Here is a 22,749-nt window from a genome sequence, read left to right as displayed (position 1 = left end):
TCTCTCTCTCCCTCTCCCACTCTCTCTAAAAGTCAATGGAAAAATATCCTTGGGTGAGGACTAATCACACACACAGACACACACACAGACACACACACACACACAGAAACACTGCTCTATAAACGATGTCACCACCCTCTCGCAGGTCCCGGCCTGCTGTTGAGAACACCCCGAGATAAAGGACTGGGGTGGAAGGACCCTCCGGAACCTAAGATTCTATCTGTGTCTCAGTCTTTCAAAGAACAGCTTGCTTTGCAGGAAACATCAGGGGGGATCCGCCTACTGTCCGCACTGGAGCCTGGCTCACGACAGCACAGAGGGACAGCGTGGTCTGGCCTCAGAGACCCCAGGTTGGCCCCTGTCCTCCCTCCTGGTGACGGCTGTCAGTCACAGCTCAGCAGGCAGTGCCGCCTGGCTTACCTGCACAGATGCCCACCAGCAGCCTGGAGAGAATGATTATCTCAAACGAGTGGACAGCTTCACTGGAACCCATCAAGATGGCGGGCACGATGGAGAAGACGTTGTTCAGCAGCAAGGTCCCTTTCCTGCCGAGGACAGCACGTCAGCCAGGCCGGTCCTGGCCAGGCAGCTCCGGGGGTTAGAGCATCATCCTGATACACCAAGGCTGTGGGCCCCATCTCCAGTCAGGGCACATGCAAGAAGCAGCCAATGAATGCCTCAATAAGTGGAAAACAAATCAATGTTTTTCTCTCTCACTCTCTCTCCCCCCCTCCTTCCTCTTTCTAAAATCAATACATTAAAAACAAAACAAAAGTAAAAACCAAATTGGTCTAAGGTTCACCAAGTGTGTGCCTGGTGACAGCAGGATCCAGGATCCAGGAATACAGTACAAGGTTTTGCAATCATGGGCTGTCATGATTTGGGTATAATCTGAAAACTCAACTGGGTAAGAACATTAGAAGAAAAGTATGAGCCAACCTCACTTATCAACATAGATGCCAAAGGACTCAGCTAGAATTCTTTGGCATATATAAATACCATATTAAAGATTATACTGGAGCTCTAGCTGGTTTGGCTCAGTGGGTAGAGTGTTGGCCTGCAGAATTAACCCAGGTTCAATTCTGGTCAAGGGCACATGCCTGGGTTGCAGGCTCAATCTCCAGTAGGGGGCGTGCAGGAGGCAGCCGATTAATGTTTCTCTCTTATCATTGGTGTTTCTCTCCTCCCTTCCTCTCTGAAATCAATAAAAAAAATATTTTTTAAAAAGATTATACTGGGGAAAATATAAGATTATCAATTGAAGCTGCAAAAGAAGTCCATAAAATTTGATATTATGATTTAAAAAAACAGCATTAACCTATAAATAGAACTTCTGTAAGCTGATAAAGGTGAAGTCTCCTAAAAACCTATGACAAACATGAAAGCAAAGCCAAGGAGAATTTTTTTCAGGGATTTTGATAAAATGATTTCAAAATTAACACAGAAGAGGAAAGGGACATGAATACGAAATTTAAGAATAATGGACCTTTCACATGGAAAAAATTAGGTTTTTTTTAGTTCTTTCCTATCAGTACTCACTGTATTTTTATGTTTTATTGAATTTATTGGGGTGACACTGATAACAAAATTATACAGATTTTAGGTGCAAAAAAATGAGCTGTCTCTCACCACTCACCATATACAAAACAAAATTCCAGGTCTATCTGGGAAAAACAAAACTGTTGAATTATTTTTTAAATTACAGAATGCTATCCTTATGTCTCCAGGAAGGTAAAAGGCTGTCTTAAGCCCTGACTGATTTGACTCAGTGGATAGAGCGTCGGCCTGCAGACTGAAGGGTCCCTGGTTCGATTCCGGTCAAGGGCATGTACCTTGGTTTGCAGGCACATCCCCAGTAGGGGGTGTGCAGAAGGCAGGGATGTTTCTCTCTCATTGATGTTTCAAGCTCTCTATCCTTCTCCCTTCCTCTCTGTAAAAAATCAATAAAATATATATATATGTTTTTTAAAAGGTTGTCTTAAGACACAAAAAAACAAAAACTGTAAATTAAAGTTGACTACTTGAACAATGAAAATTTTTATGTTAAAAAATACTACTGTATGTATGATTAAAAAATAAAACAACGGATTGAGAAGCTGTTTGCCCGATATAACAGAGGACAGTGTGGTGGTGACTTGCACCAGCTCAGAAGTGAAACTGCCCCCAGCTGTGTCATCTTGGGTTGCTACAGCATCTCCCTGCCCCCTGTTTTCCCCGTCTTTGAAAAGGGGATGGCTTTTGGAAGGATTAGAGGAATTAATAACCCTAAAAGCACTCAAGATAAAGCCTGGCACAGAAAATGCTAGTTGCTGCTGTTATTTAAGGAACACCTGTGAATTGTGAAGAACACCATACACAGTGAAATAGCGTTCATCACATTCCCAAGCAGACAGCTGACCCAGCCGCGGTCGGCTCCATTGTGGACGGAACCGCAAGTCCCTCAAGGAGGAGGGTCCTGCAGCTCCCACTGTGACCTGACCGGGGTCCTGCTCCCCGAGGCCCACGGGGAACGCTGAGTTCAATGCCAAGCTCCCAGGAAGACCCGAGGACCTGAGGTCCCAGAGCAGAGGCTGTGTGTTCCTATTCGCAGACTCTTTCTAAAATATATATATTTCTTTATTGATTTCAGAGAGGAAGGGAGAGGGAGGAAGAGATAGAAACATCAATGATGAGAGAGAATCATTGATTGGCTGCCTCCTGCACAGCCCCTACTGGGGATCAAGCCCGTGACCCAGGCATGTGCCCTTGGCCGGAAACGAACCCGGGACCTTTCAGTCCGCAGGTCGACGCTCTATCCACTGAGCCAAACCGGCCAGGGCTCGCAGACTCTTTTTGAAAAGAATTGGAGAAAGAACCGAAGTCCGGGTTCTGGCCTTGCCTTGACTCCTGAGCTATTAGATCTGTGGCCAAGAACGGGCACTTGATCCCGCTCAGCCTCCCTGCACTCATCCGTGAAGAGGGGGTCAGGGGAGGAGCTCTTAAATGCTGTTTAGCACAAGGCTGGTCTCTTGGGCCCACGCAATTTACATGGGGCAGTGGGATGACTTAGGGACCGTTTTTGGAATCAAATAACAGAACTTCCAATGCTTCCAGAATCAGGGACAAAGATATAAGCCCCACCTTGACAGCCACTACACCCCCAATGAAAGGGGCCCTGGGGCCACAGGGAAGTGCCTGGTAATCCCAGCCATTTCAGAGTTTCACAGGAATTTAGTTTGGGCTAAATTTTTCATATTCCTTGTTCTCAAGGTGGAAGAACAAGGGGCCAGAGTTCAAGAACCCCATGCTGTGATTTACGTTGGGACTGGCCTCTTGGCCATGTCATCTGGGGTTTGACTCTTCCAAAGGCAAAAAAAAGAGAGAGAGAGAGAGAGAGCTCAGTTTTGGTTTTGGTACAAAACTATCCACACAAAAACAAACAAACAAGCAAACACGAAACCTTCCAGGTTAGGGAACAGAGACAGTGGGAGGAGGCCTGGCCCTGGAGCGCTCTGCTTGCTCTGTGTCCGCCCGGAGCCTGAGACCTGCCACTTCCTATTCAGCCCCCCAAGACCTGGCCTACGACCCCAACACTTGGCCAACATCTGGTCTTAAGGCCACATCACAAAACAGAAATCAGCTCCGTGGCTTCGCCTCACCTTACAGTAAGGGTTTCCTCGGGAGGCTAGGTCTTAAGCTCCGATAGGCTGTATCGTTTTGCGAAGCTGAACGTGCACTTCTCCTTACCTCCCAAGTTTATTCACCAAGAAGCCGACCATGAGGGACCCGACGAGGCCGCCGAAGGGGAACATGGACACAGACAGAGACCACAGGAGCGTCAAGGAGAAGTCGCTCAGGTAGTAAGTGGTCCGATCATAGTAGGTCTCATTGTAAAATGCTTTCATGAGCTGGAGAACGAAGCAGAACAGAAGGCCCGCATAATGTGACCCGGTTTTGCAGAAAGAGCAACGTGAGCTGTTGGGCCCACGAGGGGACAGCCTGGGCACGCGGATACGGACATTGTTAGATGGAGGAGAGGGGGGAGGACAACGGTGTATTAACAGCAGGGCGCAGGGGCCCCCTGGGGAGGGCCTCGAGGCCTCTGGGAGGCAAACTGCCCGGATGTTTCTAACACCAGAGAGGACTGACTCCCATCTTCCAGTCCAGTAGGTGATCTCTGCTGCTCCGGACGCCTCCGTAGATGGCAAGGCTGCGGGAGATCAAGGCCAGCCCCCCGGGGGTCCAGCCAGGCCTGGGCCCTGGCTCATCCCCCTGTCCTGTGTCCGCCAGTCCCCTGGGGCCTGCGTGGTGTCCCTTTCCTCCAGGACCCATTGCGTGCCCTCCACCTGTGTGCAGTCCCACCCTGCGCCCCCCACCCCCACCCCCAGGGCCCGGGCTGCCCCAAACCCACCTCCCTGGGTCGTGGGGGCCGGGTCTCGCTCCCCGCAGAGACCTACCTCTGAAGGGGAGTTGATAGCGGCCACATTGTAGCCGTACTGGAAGGAGGACCCGAAGGCCGAGATCAGGGTGGCCAGGACAAGCACCGACGTCAGCCTCTGCGGGAGGATAGGTCACGGTGAGGTCAGGAGCCCGCGGGGGGCCCGATTTGGTTCCACGTCTTGTAGGGAGACGGAATGGAACTGGAAGATCTGCATCTTTCATCGGCTCCCTGGTCTTGAAACCCGACCTCTGCTCACCTGGGGTTAGGACAGGCTTCCGCCACAGGAGCACTCAGGGCTGGACAATCCCCGGTTATGGGGGACTGTCCTATATGCATTGTAGGAGCACCCCTCCACCATCTGTGACAACCCTAATGTCTCCAGACATTGCTAAATGCCCCCCAAACCCCAGTTGAGATACACTGGGTCAGAGAGACACCGAGGGACCTATTGGAACACCCCATCTAGTGTCTGAGTCGCTTCTGCGCATTCCTGCGGCGTGGCTGCATTTGCCAACAGCCCTAGAACTCAGAGAGGAAAAACGCAAGCGGTTTACATTATTTAGGGCCACTGAGCAAGTCCCTGAGCCGCTGCACTTTCGCTGTCACAGACAGAGGGCACAGCGAGAAGCTGTTTACATACAGACTCCTGGGGACCCCGACACACACATAACCCCTGATGCTCGAGGAAACCGAGCCTTCATCTAAGGCAGTCCTTCGAGCCGAGCGGGAGAAAAATGAAAGCGGCAAGAACGTTGCTCCTGGACTCTACAGATCTCACTTTGAATTTGCCCACTGCCACCTTCCAGCTTAATTCCCACCATCTTCAGTTTAATCTTTATTTTTTTAAAAAAATGTATTGATTTGAGAGAGAAACATCAGTGTGAGAAAGATCAATCAGGCCACCTCCCACATGAGCACCAGCTGGGGATTGAACCTGCTACCGGGGCCTGTGCCCCAACCAGGAATCGAACCTGCCACCCAGGATGATGCTCCAACCAATGAGCCACACCAGCCAGGGCAGTTTCCTCATCTTTAAAATGAGGATGGTACCACTCCCAGAGTTATTGAAAGGATGAATTAGAAAAGCATCCAGCCTCAGAGAGAATCTGCTGACTGGGCTGGGCCCGGACACGGCTGTTGGAACCCTCCATTCAAGACCTTCGTTCACGCACCCCCTGCCATGTGGGGCCTGTGCCACATGGGGCAAGCTGGGTGCTCCTGTGGTCCTGTGGGCAGTGTCCCGTCTGATCTAAAGAAGACCTCCTGTGAGAAGTGAGGAGCAGGACAGAGAGAGAACAGGCCACCCGTGCCTTGTTGTGATGCCCTGAGGAAAGAGGAGTCAGCCCCCGCAGAGCTGGAGCGGACCAGCCAGGAGCCCTGGTCAGGCACAAAGCTGTGAGTGAAACTTCGCCTTCTCCTCCTCCATCCACCAAATGAATGAGCCGAGGTAATTCCTCAGAAGTTCTGGTGAGGGAGGTCAGAGCCGCAGACAAGCAGCCTGTGAAGGAGCAGTGGGCTCCAGTTTCCCGTCCTTGGTCCTCACCATCCTCTGGGGTGAGCGTGACAAAAGGGGGGGCAGGTGATGGTGCCCAGGAGGCAAGGCGGGTTTCAGGGCTGTTGCCACCTTACCCTGTATTTTCCAGAGGCAGGAGGCACACCCACACACATACCCACATGCACCCCACCTGAGATGCAGGACATGTAGGCCCCTTCTCACTCACTGGAATGGTCAAAATCAATAAGACAGAGAATAATAAGTGTTGACAGAGATGCGGAGAAACCCTCTACCATTTCTGGTAGGAATGTAAAAAGGCGCAGCCACTTTGGAAAAGTCGGCCAGTCCCTCACTAAATTAAACATAAGGTCAGCAAATGACTCAGCAATTCCACTCCTAGGCACAGACCCCAGAGAAATGAAAACATACTCATAGAAATTTGAACATGAATGTTCACAGCAGCATTATTCATAACCGCCAAAAGTGGAAACAACCCAGATGTCCATCCGCTAATGAACGGATAAACAAAATGTGGTCTATCCATACGATGGAATATGTTTTGGCCATAAAAGGGGATGACGCACTGATACATGCTACAATATGGATGAACCTTGAGTGCATGATAAATGAAAGAGGCCAGTGACAGAAGTGACCCACTGCCTGGTTCTAACTCTGCAAACTGTCTGGGATAGGCAAGTCCATAGACACAGAAGATAAATCAGTGGTTGCCTAGGGTTGGGGAGAGGAGGAAGGGAGGGTGGGGAATATGGAGTGGCTAAAAATGAGTCTAGGTTTTTTAGGGTTGATAAAAAACGTTCTGACAGAACTTGGGCTTGTGTAGCCTGCCCCCATCCAAGGAACAGCAGCCTCCTGATCACCACATCCTCTGTCTGAGGAACAGCAGCTGTGTGTGAAGCCTCCCCCCACCAGCCAGAGGAGCCACCACAACTGTGAACAGCACCCACGAGAGGAGCTGCTACCAACTGAGGAGCAGCTGATACCACAACCGCCCGAGGAGCAACCACAGTCCGAGGAGCCACTGCCACCCAAGGAGCAGCCACTGAATGACTCAACATCTAGATATGGCGGTACGATCAAACATGGGTAGACAAAGAAACCCCCAAAGGAAAGAAAAGGAGGACTTGCCAGAAAAGCAGCTAAGTGATACAGAGGCATGCAACATGACAGAAAAAGAATTCAGATTAAGAGTCCTAGAGTGCATAAACCGGATGGAGGAAAAAATCAACAACTTATGCAAGAAGCAAGAAGAAACAGATGAAAAAATCAATAAATTATATAAGAACCAAGAAGAAATGAGGAGTGATATAGCTGCAATAAAAAACACCATTGAAAGTTTCAACAGTAGACTAGGAGAAGCGGAGGACCGAATTAGCGAATTAGAAGACAGGGAAACAAAACGCACCCAAACTGAACAGCAATTGGAGAAAAAAATTAAAAGACAGGAGGAGAGCCTAAGGGAGCTATGGGACAACATGAAACGAAACAACATACGAATAATAGGGGTGCCAGAACAACAGAAAGAGGAACAAGGGTTAGAAAACCTATTTGAAGAAATAGTATCAGAAAACTTCTCTGAGGTGGAGAAGAAAAAAGTCACACAAGTACAGAGAGTCCCAAACAAGGTGAACCCGAAAAGACCCACACCAAGACACATCATAATTACCATGGCAAATGTTCAGGACAAAGAGAGAATCTTACAGGCTGCAAGAGAGAGATGGAAAGTTACATTCAAGGGATCTCCCATTAGATTATCAAATGATTTCTCAACAGAAACACATCAGGCCAGAAAAGAATGGACTGAAATTTACAAAGTGATGCAAAGCAAAGGACTGAATTCAAGAATACTCTATCCAGCAAGGCTATCATTCAAAATTGAAGGAGAAATAAGAAGCTTCACAGACAAAAAAAGGCTAAGGGAGTTTATCACCACCAAGCCAGCAATTCAAGAAATGCTAAAGGGACTGGTGTAAAAAGGAGAAATAAAAAGCTCAGAAAGAAAACAGCCACACAAAAAAAGAAATGGCTACAAACAAGTATCTTTCAATAATAACTTTAAACGTAAACAGACTAAATGCTCCAACCAAAAGACATTGAGTGGCTGAATGGATAAAAAAACATGACCCATACATTTGCTGTCTACAAGAGACCCACCTCAGAAGAAGGGACTCACACAGACTGAAAGTGAAGGGATGGAAAAATATCTTTCAGGCAAATGGGAATGAAAAAAAAGCTGGCGTAGCAATACTTATATCGGACAAAATAGACCTCAAAGTGAAGGCCATAACAAGAGATAAGGAAGGCCACTTCATAATACTAAAGGGATCAATACAGCAAGAGGATATAACCCTGATAAACATATATGCACCCAATGCAGGAGCACCCACATACATAAAAAAACTCCTGGAAGATATCAAAGGAGAGATCGACAACAATACAATCGTAGTAGGGGACTTTAATACACCACTGACATCACTGGATAAATCCTCTAGACAAACAATCAGCAAAGAAACAGCAATCCTAAATGACTCACTAGATCAGATGGACTTAATTGACATCTTCAGAACACTTCACCCCAAAGCCACAGAATATACATTCTTCTCAAGGGCTCATGGGACATATTCAAAAATAGACCACATATTGGGTCACAAACAAAGTCTCCCCAAATTCAAGATTGAAATCATACCAAGCATCTTCTCAGACCACGATGGCATAATATTAGAAATAAACTACAATAAAAACAACCCAAAATACTCAAAACAAAACAAAACAAAACAAAAACGTTCTAAAGCTGCTTGTGGTGGTGGTTGTACAGTTCTGTGAGTCTACACTGATTATATACTTTAAACCAGCGGTTCTCAACCTGTGGGTCGTGACCCCTTTGGCGGTCAAATGACTCTTTCACAGGGGTCGCCTAAGACCATCCTGCATATCAGATATTTACATTACGATTCATAACAGTAGCAACATTACAGTTATGAAGTAGCGACGGAAATAATTTTATGGTTGGGTCACAACATGAGGAGCTGTATTGAAAGGGCCAGAAGGTTGAGAACCACTGCTCTAAATGGTGAGTTGTGTGTTATACTCTCACTAAAGGTGATGTATGAGAAAGGCATGTAAAAGAAAGCCAGGGCTTCAGATTTCTTTTTTCTCTTCTCGTTCCTTTCTTTTACTTTGGGATTTGGGAGAAACTAGGAACCACCGCCCGCACCACCTCCCGCGTGCCCATGCTCCGCTGGCTTCCTGTTTTGCCTCGTGCTGGGAACACTGAGACTCTCGTAAAACACCCGTCTGCAGGGCGGGCCCTCTGGCAGGTGTGAGCGAGGAGGCCAGGAAGGAATCTGCCCAAGTCAGCTCCCTTAGGCATCTGTGTCCACTCCCTTCCCACCATCGGAGACACGCTCTGTATAAGACTTTCCTCGTCAGGAATCCCCAGGTAGAATGAAATATCACTGGAAAGTGAGTGTTGTCAACACTGGACATCATGTTACCACACTGTGGGACCCCAAGTTTTACAAAGAGACAGTGAGGTCCATGTGGGGGCGGGGGCTGGCGGTGCCTTGTCTTGTCACTGGGTTTCAGAGCACAGCGGCTGCAGCCCAAGAGCCTGGGGTCGAATCCCCACTCTCCTGCTGCTGGCTGTGTGGCCTTGGGCCAGTTGCTGAGCTTCTCTGTGTCCCGGCTCCTTCACCTCTAAAATGGGGACAACGAGCCCTGGCCAGTTTGGCTCAGTGGATAGAGCATTGGCCTGTGGACTGAAGGGCCCCAGGTTCAATTCCAGTCAAGGGCACACCCAGTGGGGGGTGTGCAGGAGCCAGCTGATCAATGATGAGAATCATTGATGTTTCTATCTCTCTCCCTTCCTCTCTGAAATCAATAAAAAAAATATTTTTTAAAAAGTGGGGACAATGACACTACCTTCCTCACAGGATTGATGTGAAGAATAAATGAGTTCATCCCTGGCCGGTTCGCTCAGTGGTTAGAGCGCCAGCCTGTGGACCTTAGGGTCTTGGGTTAGGTTCCCTGTCAAGGGCACATCCATCGGTTGCAGGTTCCCCACGTCAATGTTTCTCTCTCTCTCTCCCTCCCCCCGCCCCCCCCCCCCCCCCCCGCCTTCATTCCACTCTCTTTAGAAATCAATGGAGGAAATATCCTCAGGTGAGGATTAAAAAGAAAAAGAATAAAGGCGTTCATATACAGGGATGGGCAAAAGGAGACTGACGGCTGTTGGTACGGAAAACGACCTGCCGGGTGTGAGGACTACAAGAGCTTTATTAACCAGAAGACGGGCCAGGGGCACGGGGCACTTAGGTACAATCTGGAGGCGCTCACGTGGCCGGCCCTGTGTGCTGGCCCCGGCCCGCTCGGCACAGAGTTCTTTATTGTTGGCAATAACCCTCAGCTGCCCACCCGCGTATAAACCGCCCAGAGCCACACCTATCACGTTAACTATTGACAGCGAGGACCCAGAGGGAAAGTTGCTTGCTCAACGCCGCTGAACTAGTTGGCGGGAGGCGGGGGGGGGGGGGGGGGGGGGGGGACGACAACGACTCCGTACACAGAAAATATGCATTTTCACTTCATTTCCAAAGCACTTTGGCATTTTTTTAAATCCATTTTATTGTTTTCTTTTGACTAAAAGTCTCTTCCTGACAGAAAGTCCTTGAGGCACATCAGGCGGATGCTTTTCTCGTTACATATGAGGAACCCAAAGGCAGTGAGGCCGGGGTCACGCAGCCACCCAGCCCAGCCCCGCTCCCTGCAGCCCCGCTGGTCCCTCCACCGTTCCTTGGCTCCCAAATCTCCGCTCCGCTTGGCTTAATGATTTGCAGACGCTTACAATTAGTCACCAGTGGAGAGTTTTGCTTTGCTATCTCCCAGGAAGCTCAGCACCTGCCCAAAGGGGCAGGTCCACCCTCAGGCGGCCCCGGGGCGGGGAGCTGCATTGCCCTGATGCTGGAGGCTTCCTTCCCGGAGAAGAGGCGGCAGGCAGCTGTGATCATCCCATGCCTTTTGCATGTGACCCTTTTAATTATGTCCTTTCAAATGCATTGTTCACTCTCAGGCACCACCACACGGGGACCTGTCCGTCTTCTGCACTCACCTGGGGCCACACCTGGGCGGTGCATTTCTCTTGGAAGAGGGGACACAGACCAGACCAGGGCCTCCCGTGACCTCCCAGTCCCTTTTCGATAGAGTAGAGGGGCTCACACTCCACCAGCACCGTCTTAGTTGTGAAAATCAAACAAGATAATCCCGGTGCTCAGTGATCTCGGAAGCAGTGATTCATTCTCCTTGGGACGGGAGTGCCACTGGCCGCTGGGGAGGCAGACCAGGGATGCTGCCGCCCCGCCTCCCCACTCCCCCCGCGCCCCCCCGCACCCAGGGCAGCACCCACAGCAGAGAATTACCTGGCCCAGAGGTCACCAGTGCCCAGCTCTAAACAGTGATCGAAAAGTCAGAACATTTATTATGGGGAATTCATTATGTGACAGGTAATTTCCATGCACTCTGTCATTTAATTGTTCCAGCAGCCCTAGGAGAGGGCATGGTTATTATACCCACTTTATGGATGAGAAAACTGGGGCGCAGAGCAGTTACATAACTTGCCCAAGTCCCCACATTTAGAATAGGACGGAGCAGGAATGAATTCCGGTACCTCTACCTCCCAGTACAGAGCACGCTCCAAACCTGCCTATGGCCAGGCTCACAATCATAACCGAATAAACAATAATTTGCTCAGATATGCACTTCTCCTCCCATAAATATAAACATATGCTGTTGTGATGCACAAAATACAAATCCTGAAGAGCATTCATATATTTATATTATCTTTCTTTCTACGCATTTTCCTCAAGCACGAGACTCTGAACTCTAACACAGCGGTTCTCAACCATGGCTGCACATGAGAATCACCTGGGAATCTTTTTAAACAAATATATTTTATTGATTTTTTTTTACAGACAGGAAGGAAGAGGGATAGAGAGTTAGAAACATCGATGAGAGAGAAACATCGATCAGCTGCCTCCTGCACACTCTCTACTGGGTATATGCCCGCAACCAAGGTACATGCCCTTGATCAGAATCGAACCTGGAACCCTTGAGTCCGCAGGCCGACGCTCTATCCATTGAGCCTAACCGGTTAGGGCCTTAATTTTTTTTTTTTAATATGTTTTATTGGGAATCTTTTAAAAATCTTGATTTCTGGGCCTCACCCTCAGGAAATTCTGTTTCTTTGTTACTAATGTTGTGGCCCCACCCCATAACAAAGAAACAGAAGTTCCGGAGGATGAGGCCCAGAAATCGGGATTTTAATAAGATTCCCAGGTGGTTCTCATGTGCAGCCAAGGTTGAGAACCACTGGTCTAACAGCAGGTCCAGGAAAACCTTTGTCTCCAAAAAAAAGGAGGGGGGGGGGCCTCATCATCTAAAAGGTAGGGAAGCTCCGCTACAGGTGTGAATTACATTCAACTCCTGCAGCATCTTTTCTGCGTCTAAATTCATGTTGGCTCCGTTATGTTACCTGCTGAAAAGGTTAATTGTAAAAGTCTGTTTTGAGGGTTTCCTCAAAACACAGGAGGAAAACCCCCTCACCAGCCATGTCTAAGGAGTCTGTGGCTGGTTTGGGGTCCCTTCACCTCAGGTTCTTTTGGTGAAGGAAGTTGGGGCAGATGAATCCCCGAGTCCCTTCAATTTGGCTGCAGGTACTTGTCAAGGCTGCTCCAGCCGCATAATTCCCGAAGGATCTCAGATCCAAAGGCCCCAAATGCCTCCTTTCTCTCGTCACCGCAAAAGCCCAGCTGCTGGGTGAACGGTGAGGGCAGGTCGCACGAAACAGAGCTCCCCCGCCCGAGCTCCCAGGAGGTCCCCCTGCAAGGCTGCCTGGCCCCGGCCCCCCTGGCCCCGGCCCCCTGGCCCTGGGGGCTGCTCCACGCCCTTTCCCAGGACTTACCCCTTCCCTCTTGACCGTGCCCTTCTCCTCCATCCTCGCTCCAGGAAGATGTGCCGCTTACTTGCTTTCAGCCAGAAGAGCGAAGGTGCTGCTTGGAGAGAGAAGACACCAGGCTGCACTTTGGCCAGTGAAGTCCCGGCCAACCGGCCAACCGGCCAATCACGTTTTTATAGCCTAAGGCCGAGTAAGCCTTTCAGAAAGCCAGGGCTGCCTCCTCTCACTTCTCCTTTTAAATGCCTGGGGCTTAGCTCAGCAAGTAGGCACATGGGCGCACACACCCGCCCGGGGCTGCGGGCCCAGCGCCTTCCCGGTGGGCACACAGTCTGCGGTCCCCACTGCGTGAGCCTCACCAGCCAGGCTCGTGGTGAGTGACTGGAAGGGTATTTCTGTCACAAACACATGGGAAGAAAGCAAGAGCTGCCATCCCCTCAGCACTGGGGTCAAGGGAGCCAGAGTGGCTCCAGGAAGTGGTCCCTGCCAGGCAGCCGAGCGCCCCCCCCCCCCCCCTTGCCCTGTCTCTACCCGAGACTACGCAGCACTTCCTTGGAGGGTTTGTTTTCCTTCGGAAGTGGCCCAGAGCTGTTATTCTCTGTGCAATGATCACTATTGAAAACACAATCGATCTCTCCAAGCCCTTTATCAGCAGGGCAAGGAGGGTGAGTCACGGCTGCGGGTCTGGGTCCCCCACGCGTGGCCAGGCCACCGCCAGACCCCCTGCGGGCACGTGCTCCGTGGCCCCGGGCAGAGCGGCCCAGGGGCCAAAATCCAAAGTCCCAGGAGGCCTGCAGACTGGCGTCTTCCCAGGACAGGCGCCTGCTGTACTGGCCGAGGCACAAATCCAATTCCTTTGGCCATTTCTTCGCCTCCTTCACCTTCAAGTGCAATTACCTGGGAGTCAGGCGCAGCTCCGGCCTCAGCAGCAACCCTGGGGTTTGTGGTCCGCTCCGCCGTGTGGGGGGCTGTGAAGAGGGTGAGGGTGTAATAGCCCGTGTGCGTGTGTGACGGGGGTGGGTGGTCCCTGTGTCCCTATTTAAAAGGGAGGACTGGCCCGGCCGGCCTGGCTCGGTGGTTGAACATCCACCGATGAACCAGGAGGTCATAGTTCAGTTCCCCATCAGGGCGCAGGCCGGGGTAGCGGAACCAATCCCCAGTGTGGGGGTGCAGGAGGCAGCCGATCCACGATTCTCTCTCCTCATGGATGTTTCTCTCCCTCTCCCTTCCTCTCTGAAATCAATAAAAACACATTTAATGAATGAATAAAAGGGAGGACGGACCAGCCAGAAGACAACGATTTCCACCTAAAGCCGGGCAAGGCCGGAGGGTTCCAATGGTTGCGAAGAGTTATGACGGCTTCTCCGAGGAAATGCACGGTGGGTGGGGGGAGGGGTGTCGCTACAGGCGTGCAAACACAACAAATGGCACGCGTTTGCAGAAGTCCGGCGGGGGGTGGGGAACCGGAAACCCTGCCTCCCACCCGAGTCCACTCCCGCCTACCCTGCCTCGACTTCCCCGACGGGAGCCTAGGCCCACGGGTGACCCCCGGGAGCTGCGGCCGCGGTACCGAGCTCCTGCCCGTCCCAGGAAACACGCGTCGTCACCAACGCCTCCCAGGAGCGCAGCGCGAGGATCCGGGCGGGCGGTGCCGCGTGATGCGGTCATCGCCGCGGGCGCGGGCTGCGGGGGCTCCGACGCCGTCGGGTCCGTCCGGTCCGGTCTCCAGCCTCCTTCTGGCCCGGGACCCCCGAGTGGCGCCCAGCAGCCCCTCCCTGCCCCGGGCACCGTGGGGCCTGATGGAGGCTCCGGGCGGGGGCAGGGAGGGGTGGCCCTGGTCCGAGGCGGGGATCGTCCCCACCCGGGTCCTCCCAGGCCTCTGCCCCCGCTGACCGGGAGTGTGGCCCGGCTCGCCCCCTGCAGGTGGTCCTTTGGGTTTCGGGAGCTCTGGTGTTTGTGAATTACCCACGGGAGCCGGGACCGGGCGTGGTCTCTGAGTCGCCCACAGTGGCCTCGCCCCCGCCCGCCTGCCTGCGTCCGGCGTGGACCCTCGGGACCGGCGATGGGAGGCGGTTTGCGGTGACTAATGCGCAGTGAGCAGCCCGGCCTTTCGTCTGGGTGCAGAGAGCAGGCTGAGGTGTGTCCCGGGACCGGGAACGCGCGTTCAGATTTCCAGGGAACTGATTGTGCTTGGAAACGACCTCTAGGAGAGCCGGCGAGTCATCTGTCAAGGTCAGGGGGCAGCGGACAGCTGCAGGGGCCACACCCGGTGCAGCAAGGCCTCCCGGACATTCCTTCCCCGCCCCCCACGGTGTGGTCCACCCCGGGGACATCCTGTTAGGGTTCCATCCTCGTAGGGCTCCTCTTTCCCACAGGGGCCTGCGTGAGGCCCTCTCGCTGACCTCCCACCGTGGGCAAAGCCTGGCCAAGCATCCTGGCTGGCCAAGGACTCTGACCTGAGGGTGCGGGTCTCAGATCTCCATTCCCCAATCGCTTCTGCTATTTATGACGAACACCTTCCATGTTATGAAATGTAACCATGTCAGCACACAGTTTGAGAGGATTTACAGAATCTGAAGACAGTGGTTGCGCAGGGGTGTGGGGTTCCAGGTGACGTGGGTCCTCGCATGTGCTTACGTTTATTTCACTGAGCCTGCGACTGTGGCAGAGGGGGTGCAATGGGGCGCAAAGGATAAACACGGCTCTGGCCTCATGCAACTTAACTCTGGGTGAGGAAACATGACTTGGTCAAATAAACACATTGATGAATTTATAACTACAGACGGGCTCTAAAGACCAGGGAGCGGGTGGGGTGGTCACGGAAGGCTTCCTTAAAAAAGCGAGCTTGAGCTGAGATGGGAAGGAAGGAAGGAGAGCTCACCCAGGCAAAGGGGGTAGGGATGGGGCGGCAGAGAGAGCCCCCCAGACAGGGGACAGTTGGTGCCGAGGCCCTGCGGCAGAAGAAAGTGTGATGCCGTCAAGAGATTGTAAGTTCAGCCCGGCCGGGGTGCTCCATGGTTGAGCTTCAACCTATGAACCAGGAGGTCATGGTTCGATTCCCAGTCAGGGTACATGCCCAGGTTGCGCACTCGATCCCCAGTAGGAGGCAGCCGATCAATGATTCTCTCTCATTGTTGATGTTTCTCTTTCTCTCTCCCCCTCTCCCTTCCTCTCTGAAATCAATAAAAATGTCTTAAAGAAATGGTAAGGTCAGTGTGGTTCAAGAACAGAGCACGGAGAGGAAGAGTGAAGGGAGAAGGAAGCTGGTGAGATGGGCGGGGCCAGACGACAGTTAGCCCTTGTGGCCCTTGTTAAGGAGCTTGATTTTTGTTCTAGGGGCAGAGAGGAGGCATTAAGAGTTTTGGAGAGTGCTCAGCTTTGTGTTTATAAAAGTTAACTAGCCCTTGAGGGGGACAAGAGGCCGATGGGTTTGGGGGAGAGGAATGGGGGCAGCTCTCCGCTGTGGAATAGCTGAAAGATGATGTGCAAGAGATTAGAGGATACGTTTGAGAGACAGTTAGGATGTCAAGTTGATGGAACTTGGTGACTGACAGTATGATGATGAGGGGAAATAAGAGAATTTCTGTATTAGTGTTGGAATAAAATGAAAAAGAAAAAAATGATCCTTTTGAAAATGAAGCTTTTCAGAATTGACAAAAATTTACATAGGAAAATTTAACCAGAACGTAACTTGTTGAATTAGCACCTCAAAGCAGACTGGCAATCGCTGGGTTGTTTTGAGACCAGACAATGGTACCAGAACTTCAGGTCACTGGCATCTCACCTCTACTTAGGAATGTTCTGGAATTTTAAAGTTTTACCATGGGCTGCAGTTGTAGACTGCTGTGGCTCCCGAATCCATTTGCTCAGTCCCTCTTCAATAGTAACGGAATTACCTGGGCCAGAACCTGCGGCTGCCAAAATAAAGACTGCCTCTCCCCCTCCTCCCTGAACTTGGATGGACAAATGACTCGGTTCTGTCTAATGCCACATATGCAAAGGTGTCATGTGGGTGGTGGCTTCCAGGAACCTTGCTCTCTTCTCTGCCCCTTTCTCCAGCCCTGCTGCCTGAAATGAGGGTGCCCCCGGCATTGACCCCGAGGTTGAGGCCACACGGAACAGAGCGACAAGATGGTAGGAGCCTGGGTCCCTACCCTGTGGGGCACTATGTCAGCCCCGGACCCCTGCCTGAACTTAACATGACATGTTCCTCCGTTTTGCTTTCTGTCGCTTGCGGCTGAGTCTGGTTCTCACTGATGGAACCCTCCAACATTTGCCCGGAAACCTGTCAGGAGGGAGAACGGGAAGGGCCTAACCCTTGAAGAAGCTGTGAAGACATTTTCATTGACTGGCCTGGGTCCTGTTTTACATTTTGAGGAATGGGCTCTCTCTTGGAAATGAACGGCCTTCAGGCCCTGGTCTTAAAGGAGAGAACGTGGGCCCCTGAGCGCCTGGGTGCGAACGTCAGTGGGGCCTCACCCAGGCTGCTGACTTCATTAAACGGCTCTTGCTTTTGTTCGCGTTCTGGTGAAGAGCTTGCACGGATCCGCGTGGCCGGCCTCAACCCGTTTCCCCTTCACCCCTGTTGTTTCTGTGCGCCACACGGGAGGACGCGGGTTCTCCAGGGGCACACGCACCACCCCGGAGCAGCGGCCTGCCTGTGCCTCAGAGTGAGGCTGCTCCCCACGGCGCCCTCTCGTGGAGATGCGCTGCTGTGTCTTTTGCAAATATTTTCTCCGTCTGTGGCCTGTCTTCTCCTTCTCTTGACAGTTAATGTATTTTTAACTTCACAAAACCCAGAAAGTAGAACAAATCACCAAGCAGCGTTTTGGAGGAGCCACGTTCCCAGGATACAGCAGTTGAAGGAGAAGGAGAAGGAGGAGAAGGAGGAGGAGGAGGAGGGGAGAAGAAGAAAGAAGGAGGACTCGAAGGCGGGGCTGTGTGGGCTGGGCAGACCGGCTCAGAACCAGGCCGCTGCCCGCAGGAAGAGCCGTGGGCACCCGCTGTCCCTGGCCCCAAGGCCTGGAGCTGCCGCTGCGGTGGGCAGAGGTGTGCGGGGAGGGCTCAGTGCTGGGGTGTCGCCCTCATGAGAGTCTAGCCCCAAGCTGTGGGTCCTTGGAACTCAGACCTGTTAGTACTGATATCGGACAGGGCCTGGGACTCTGTATTCTAAAGCCATGGCCCCCCCACCCCCTCCCACACACACACCTGTGATCCTATCAGGCAAACATGGGAGAAACTACGCCTCCAGGGCGGCCGCCTACTTGACTCCATGCCCCACCGAGGAGGGTCCCCACGTGGAAGGCTCTGGGGCAGCCCCCGGAGCACAGGTCCTGCGGAGCCACCCTGCCCCAGTCCCGCCATCACAGGCAATCCGCTCAGCAAACACGCAAAGGGAACATGATTATCTTATTTCATTTAAAATAGCAGGACTTTGGCGTCAACCTAAATGGTCAGGGTTTTCCTTACAGTTTTGCATGTGCAAAGAAACCTCACGCTATGTTATTATGCCATAAAAGGGAAGTTTGTAAAAATATTTCTTCTTGTCGTGAACATGTGGGGAGCTCTGCCTGTAGCCTCAGTCCGGGCCAAATAATAATCTTTATTAACAAGTCAAACCAACCAAACAAAACAACTCTGAAGCAAAAAGAGGCAAAAGTGCCTGGTAAACGTGATTTAAAAGACCAGGGATCAGCCCTGGCCGGTGCGGCTCAGTGGGTGGGAGCACCATCCCGTGCGCCTAAGGGTCGCGGGTTTGATTCCTGGTCAGAGCACAGACCCGTTTTGCGGGTTCAACCCCCAATCCGGGCGCGTGCGGAGGGCAGCCAGTTAATGTTCCTCTCTCCCTTCCTCTCTAAAAACTAATAAAAAAACATATCCTTGGGTGAGGATTAAAATAGTGATAAAGACCAAGGTTCAGAGAGTGTCTGAGTCCACAGCACCTGTTCCAGCTGAGGATACGCGTCTGTAACTGGGGGTGAAGGTGGATAAACGTCAGGGACAGCGACGAGGAGAACGTGTAAAAGGAACACACAGCTGTGTGCTCGGCCTCCACCTTGGGCTCTCCCCTCCCCCGCGTGACTTCATTCCCGCAGCCTCACACCCTCCAGCCCCGACGCCCACCAGCTGTGGTCTCCCAGGTTGGCCCCAGGCCTCAGGCCCAGGCCCAGGGACAAGCCCCTCGCCTGCCCACAGCCTCCACCACCCCCAGCAGCACCTCCACCAGCTGCAGCCACAGGCGGGCTGCAGGGATGGAGGTCCCAGGTGCAGCTGCTCGGGGGTGTTTCCGGAGGCGGACAGCACAGCAGGGCTCCGGACACGTGGGATGAGAACTCGAGGGCGCGCAGGGTACCCAGCCATGTCTCCCGTGAGCCCCCGGCCGTTTCTGGCTGCAGCCTGTCTGGGGAAACGCCCAGCTGAGCCCGGGACTGGGGGTGGGTGGCGGGGGAGACCTTCTGGGCAGGACTTGTCCCAGCAACTTTCCTCGTGGCCCACCCTCAGCCTCAGTTGCTCCCTGAACTTCTGCTCCATCCCAGAAGCTAACGTGAGGGTCTCCACGGGCTCTGGCGTGACCTGCTGCCACAGCTTCAGGGGCCCCCCCGGCTCCCCCGACACGGGCCGTTTCTGCCAGGGGATTTCCCCTCGGATCCTACGGGGATGCCCACCTCCTGCTGATTTTCATAACGAAACTTTAAAGGTGACCGAAAAGGAGCACTTCGGACTAGTTCTGCAGACGGCCATGCCTTCAGGTTCTCTTCCTGTTACAGACGTTGCTTTTCGGAGTAAAACAGGAACCCACAGGGTGGCGTGGCTTTGGTTTTAATCCAGAACCGTTTTATAGGCTCCAAAAATCGTGTCCATGTGGCACAGCCCTCACGGAGCCCCAGGGAGTAACACCTGCGAATAACGTGGTACTGGCCCCACTAAGGCTCCAGCCCCCCACTAAGGCTCCAGCCCCCACACTAAGGCTCCAGCCCCCACTAAGGCTCCAGCCCCCCACTAAGGCTCCAGCCCCCACACTAAGGCTCCAGCCCCCCACTAAGGCTCCAGCCCCCCACTAAGGCTCCAGCCCCCCCACTAAGGCTCCAGCCCCCCATCTAAGGCTCCAGCCCCCCCACTAAGGCTCCAGCCCCCACACTAAGGCTCCAGCCCCCCACTAAGGCTCCAGCCCCCACACTAAGGCTCCAGCCCCCCACTAAGGCTCCAGCCCCCCCACTAAGGCTCCAGCCCCCCCATCTAAGGCTCCAGCCCCCCCACTAAGGCTCCAGCCCCCCATCTAAGGGTCCAGCCCCCACTAAGGCTCCAGCCCCCCCACTAAGGTCCTGGCCCCCCCCAAGGCTCCAGCCCCCACTAAGGCCCAGGCCCCCCACTAAGGCTCCAGCCCCCACTAAGGCTCCAGCCCCCCCCACTAAGGCTCCAGCCCCCCAACTAAGGCCCCCCCCCACTAAGGCTCCAGCCCCCCCACTAAGGCTCCAGCCCCCCTACTAAGGCTCCAGCCCCCCACTAAGGCTCTGGCGGTGACATCTACATGTCCCGTTCTTAGCCACCGGCTTCCGGGACTTCCGAGAAAGTTAAAGGGCTGGCGGGAGAGCCACAGAATAGAGATACAGGTGCTTATTTTAAGTCCTTTTTGTATTAAACGTAAGTTATCACCTGTGACCTGTGTCACTTTCCCCAACCAACTCCCAAACATCCACCTTCGGGGCGGAACCAGTACTGGGGCCATTCGTGTCACCTTTCCTGTAAAAACTGAACTAGGAAGTGAAGAGACCGCTCCCGACAGGCCCGGCCGGTGCTCACAGCACAGACCGCGACCGTGGGCGACCCCAGGGAGTCCCCGACGGCCTTTCTTATTCCTGCCCCGGCCGCTGCCTGGAGGAGGGAAGCTGCATCGGACGTGACTGGGGAGGCAGGAGTCTGGGTTCTGGCCTGTGCTGGAGACTCGGATGCATCTACACCAAGGCTGGCCACCCGAGAGGCGGGGAGGTTCCAGGAGGCCGCTGCGGGCTACGCTCAGGGCATCACCAGGGCACCTCCAGGGCACCTGGTTCAAGGTACCCGGCTCTTGGGGGCTGGCAAAGCTCCCCCAGAACAGCCAACTCCCGGGGCAGGCCCACACCCTGACCGGCAGGACTCTGCTCCATGATATCCAGGTGTGTGGTGGTGGTGGTGGGGGGGGGGGGGCACCTCTCCAGCGCCCCCTGGCGCTTTACTTAGGAGGGTAAATAGTGTGCGTAGCTCTCCATGCTTTTCCCACGGTGTGGGTCCTCAAGCTGTAAACAGTGCTGTGTGGTCCAGAGGCCGCTGACCTGGCAGTGGTCACGTCCCACTGGTGTCCCTGAGTCTCACTGCCCCCCGCACGCGGACAGACGCCGAGCACAGCGGACACGTGGTCGGACACCTGCTGCCTCAGGGTCCAGGAGGTAGAAGAAGCTGAGTTGTGGCCGCCCCTCCACCGGCCTCAAGAGCTCGGGCAGCAGAGGGCAGGCTTCCGGCTGCAGCGTCCCCCTCCCTGCAGCGGGTCAGCACCCGCCCAGACCAGGAAGGGAGGCTCAGGTGTGTGGAAGGTCGTCGGGGTCCACCTGGGCCCCCGAGTCCCCCGTCCTGGAGGGCGCCGAGGCCTCGGGCGGGCCGGCCAGGCTCTGGGCGGGAGGCGGGGCCGGGCAGCAGCAGCAGAGGGAGAAGAGCCGCGTCCGGACGGCGCGGGTGCAGAGGACGAACATGATGCAGTTGGCACCTCCCTGAAACGTGTTCCCGATTCCCTGCGGGGGCGAGAGGAGGGCAGGAGTGCCAGGGCTGCAGGGGGTCTTCAGCACACAGGCCGGGGGCTGGCAACCCCAGACCTTGCCCTGCACCCTGGGGCCGGGCTGCCATGACCCTGCATGTGGGCCGTGGCGGCAGCGCTCTGGGCGGGTCTGAGCGGGCAGACCTGGCCCAGCCGCGTCTCCAGGTCTCCTGGGCTGGGAAGGACCCGGGAGCATCCACGCTCCTGGGCTCCTCCGGGGCCGCTGGGCAGCCCCTGGACGCACGCGCGGGGGCTGCACTAGAGCCATGCCGACCTTCCACCTCCTCTCACCCGGGCTCCCTGTCTCGGGCGGCCGGCAGGAAGGGACTGGAGCCCAGCCCCCTGGCAGCCCTGCATTGGCGGATGCACTGGGACGTGCCCACTCTGTGTGTGTGGGGGGGGGGGCGGGGGAGGCGGGTGATCTGACACTGCCGCTGGGAGCAGCAGGGCGGGGGGAGGGTGTGGGGGGGTGGAGAAGGGCGGGCAAAGCTACCTACGTGCAGAACGACCAGCACCGGGGCCCGCACGGCCGGGGAGCCGCAGAGGGTCAGCACGAATCGCACGGTGCTCCAGACCCGGAGGCAAATGAAGATGACCGGGATGAGGACCAGCTTCTTATCCGCCATGGAGCTGTGGTGCTGCAGCCGGTGCGCCTCGGACAGGATGGGCCGGTACTCGGAGAGCGCCTGGTGCTGTGCAGGGAACACCCAGAGCGGCGTGAGCAGGACGGATGCCCGCAGCTGCCCAGGGGCTGCCGTCCTCCCAGGTCTCAGACTTGCAGGAGAGGGAGCAGTAAGGCGTGGAGCGCCTTCCCCCTGCACGCTGGAGCCCAGGCTCCATCACCAGCTTCCCTCTGCACGCTGGAGCCCAGGCTCCATCACCAGCTTCCCCCTGCACGCTGGAGCCCAGGCTCCATCACCAGCTTCTCTCTGCACGCTGGAGCCCAGGCTCCATCACCAGCTTCCCTCTGCATGCTGGAGACCAGGCTCCATCACCAGCTTCTCCCTGCACGCTGGAGCCCAGGCTCCATCACCAGCTTCCCCATGCACACTGGAGCCCAGGCTCCATCACCAGCTTCCCCCTGC

At 54.2% G+C, this 22,749-nt stretch overlaps 1 protein-coding gene across 3 annotated transcripts in view; it reads right to left on the bottom strand.

Moving 5' to 3' along the window:
* The window catches only part of LOC132231719 (G-protein coupled receptor 157-like), a 42,926-nt gene that overhangs the window by 5,831 nt on the left and 14,346 nt on the right, over positions 1-22,749 (bottom strand). The window contains exons 1-4 of one of the 3 annotated variants that reach the window (XM_059691359.1): positions 12,889-13,035; positions 4,437-4,535; positions 3,727-3,887; positions 421-545 (exon numbers count right to left, since the gene is read on the bottom strand). In XM_059691359.1, the coding sequence (XP_059547342.1) occupies positions 421-545; positions 3,727-3,887; positions 4,437-4,535; positions 12,889-12,921 (418 nt within the window). In that variant the 5' untranslated portion in view covers positions 12,922-13,035. Of the gene's footprint in view, positions 1-420; positions 546-3,726; positions 3,888-4,436; positions 4,536-12,888; positions 13,036-21,286; positions 21,642-22,161; positions 22,357-22,749 lie in introns of those variants that run through there. The other 2 variants (XM_059691358.1, XM_059691360.1) reach the window with 2 other exon arrangements.

This window comes from Myotis daubentonii, chromosome 3, assembly GCF_963259705.1.
Source record: "Myotis daubentonii chromosome 3, mMyoDau2.1, whole genome shotgun sequence".
NCBI classification, from domain to species: domain Eukaryota; kingdom Metazoa; phylum Chordata; class Mammalia; order Chiroptera; family Vespertilionidae; genus Myotis; species Myotis daubentonii.
Note: the sequence above shows the minus strand (reverse complement) of the source record. Positions and strands in the feature narration are given on the sequence as shown.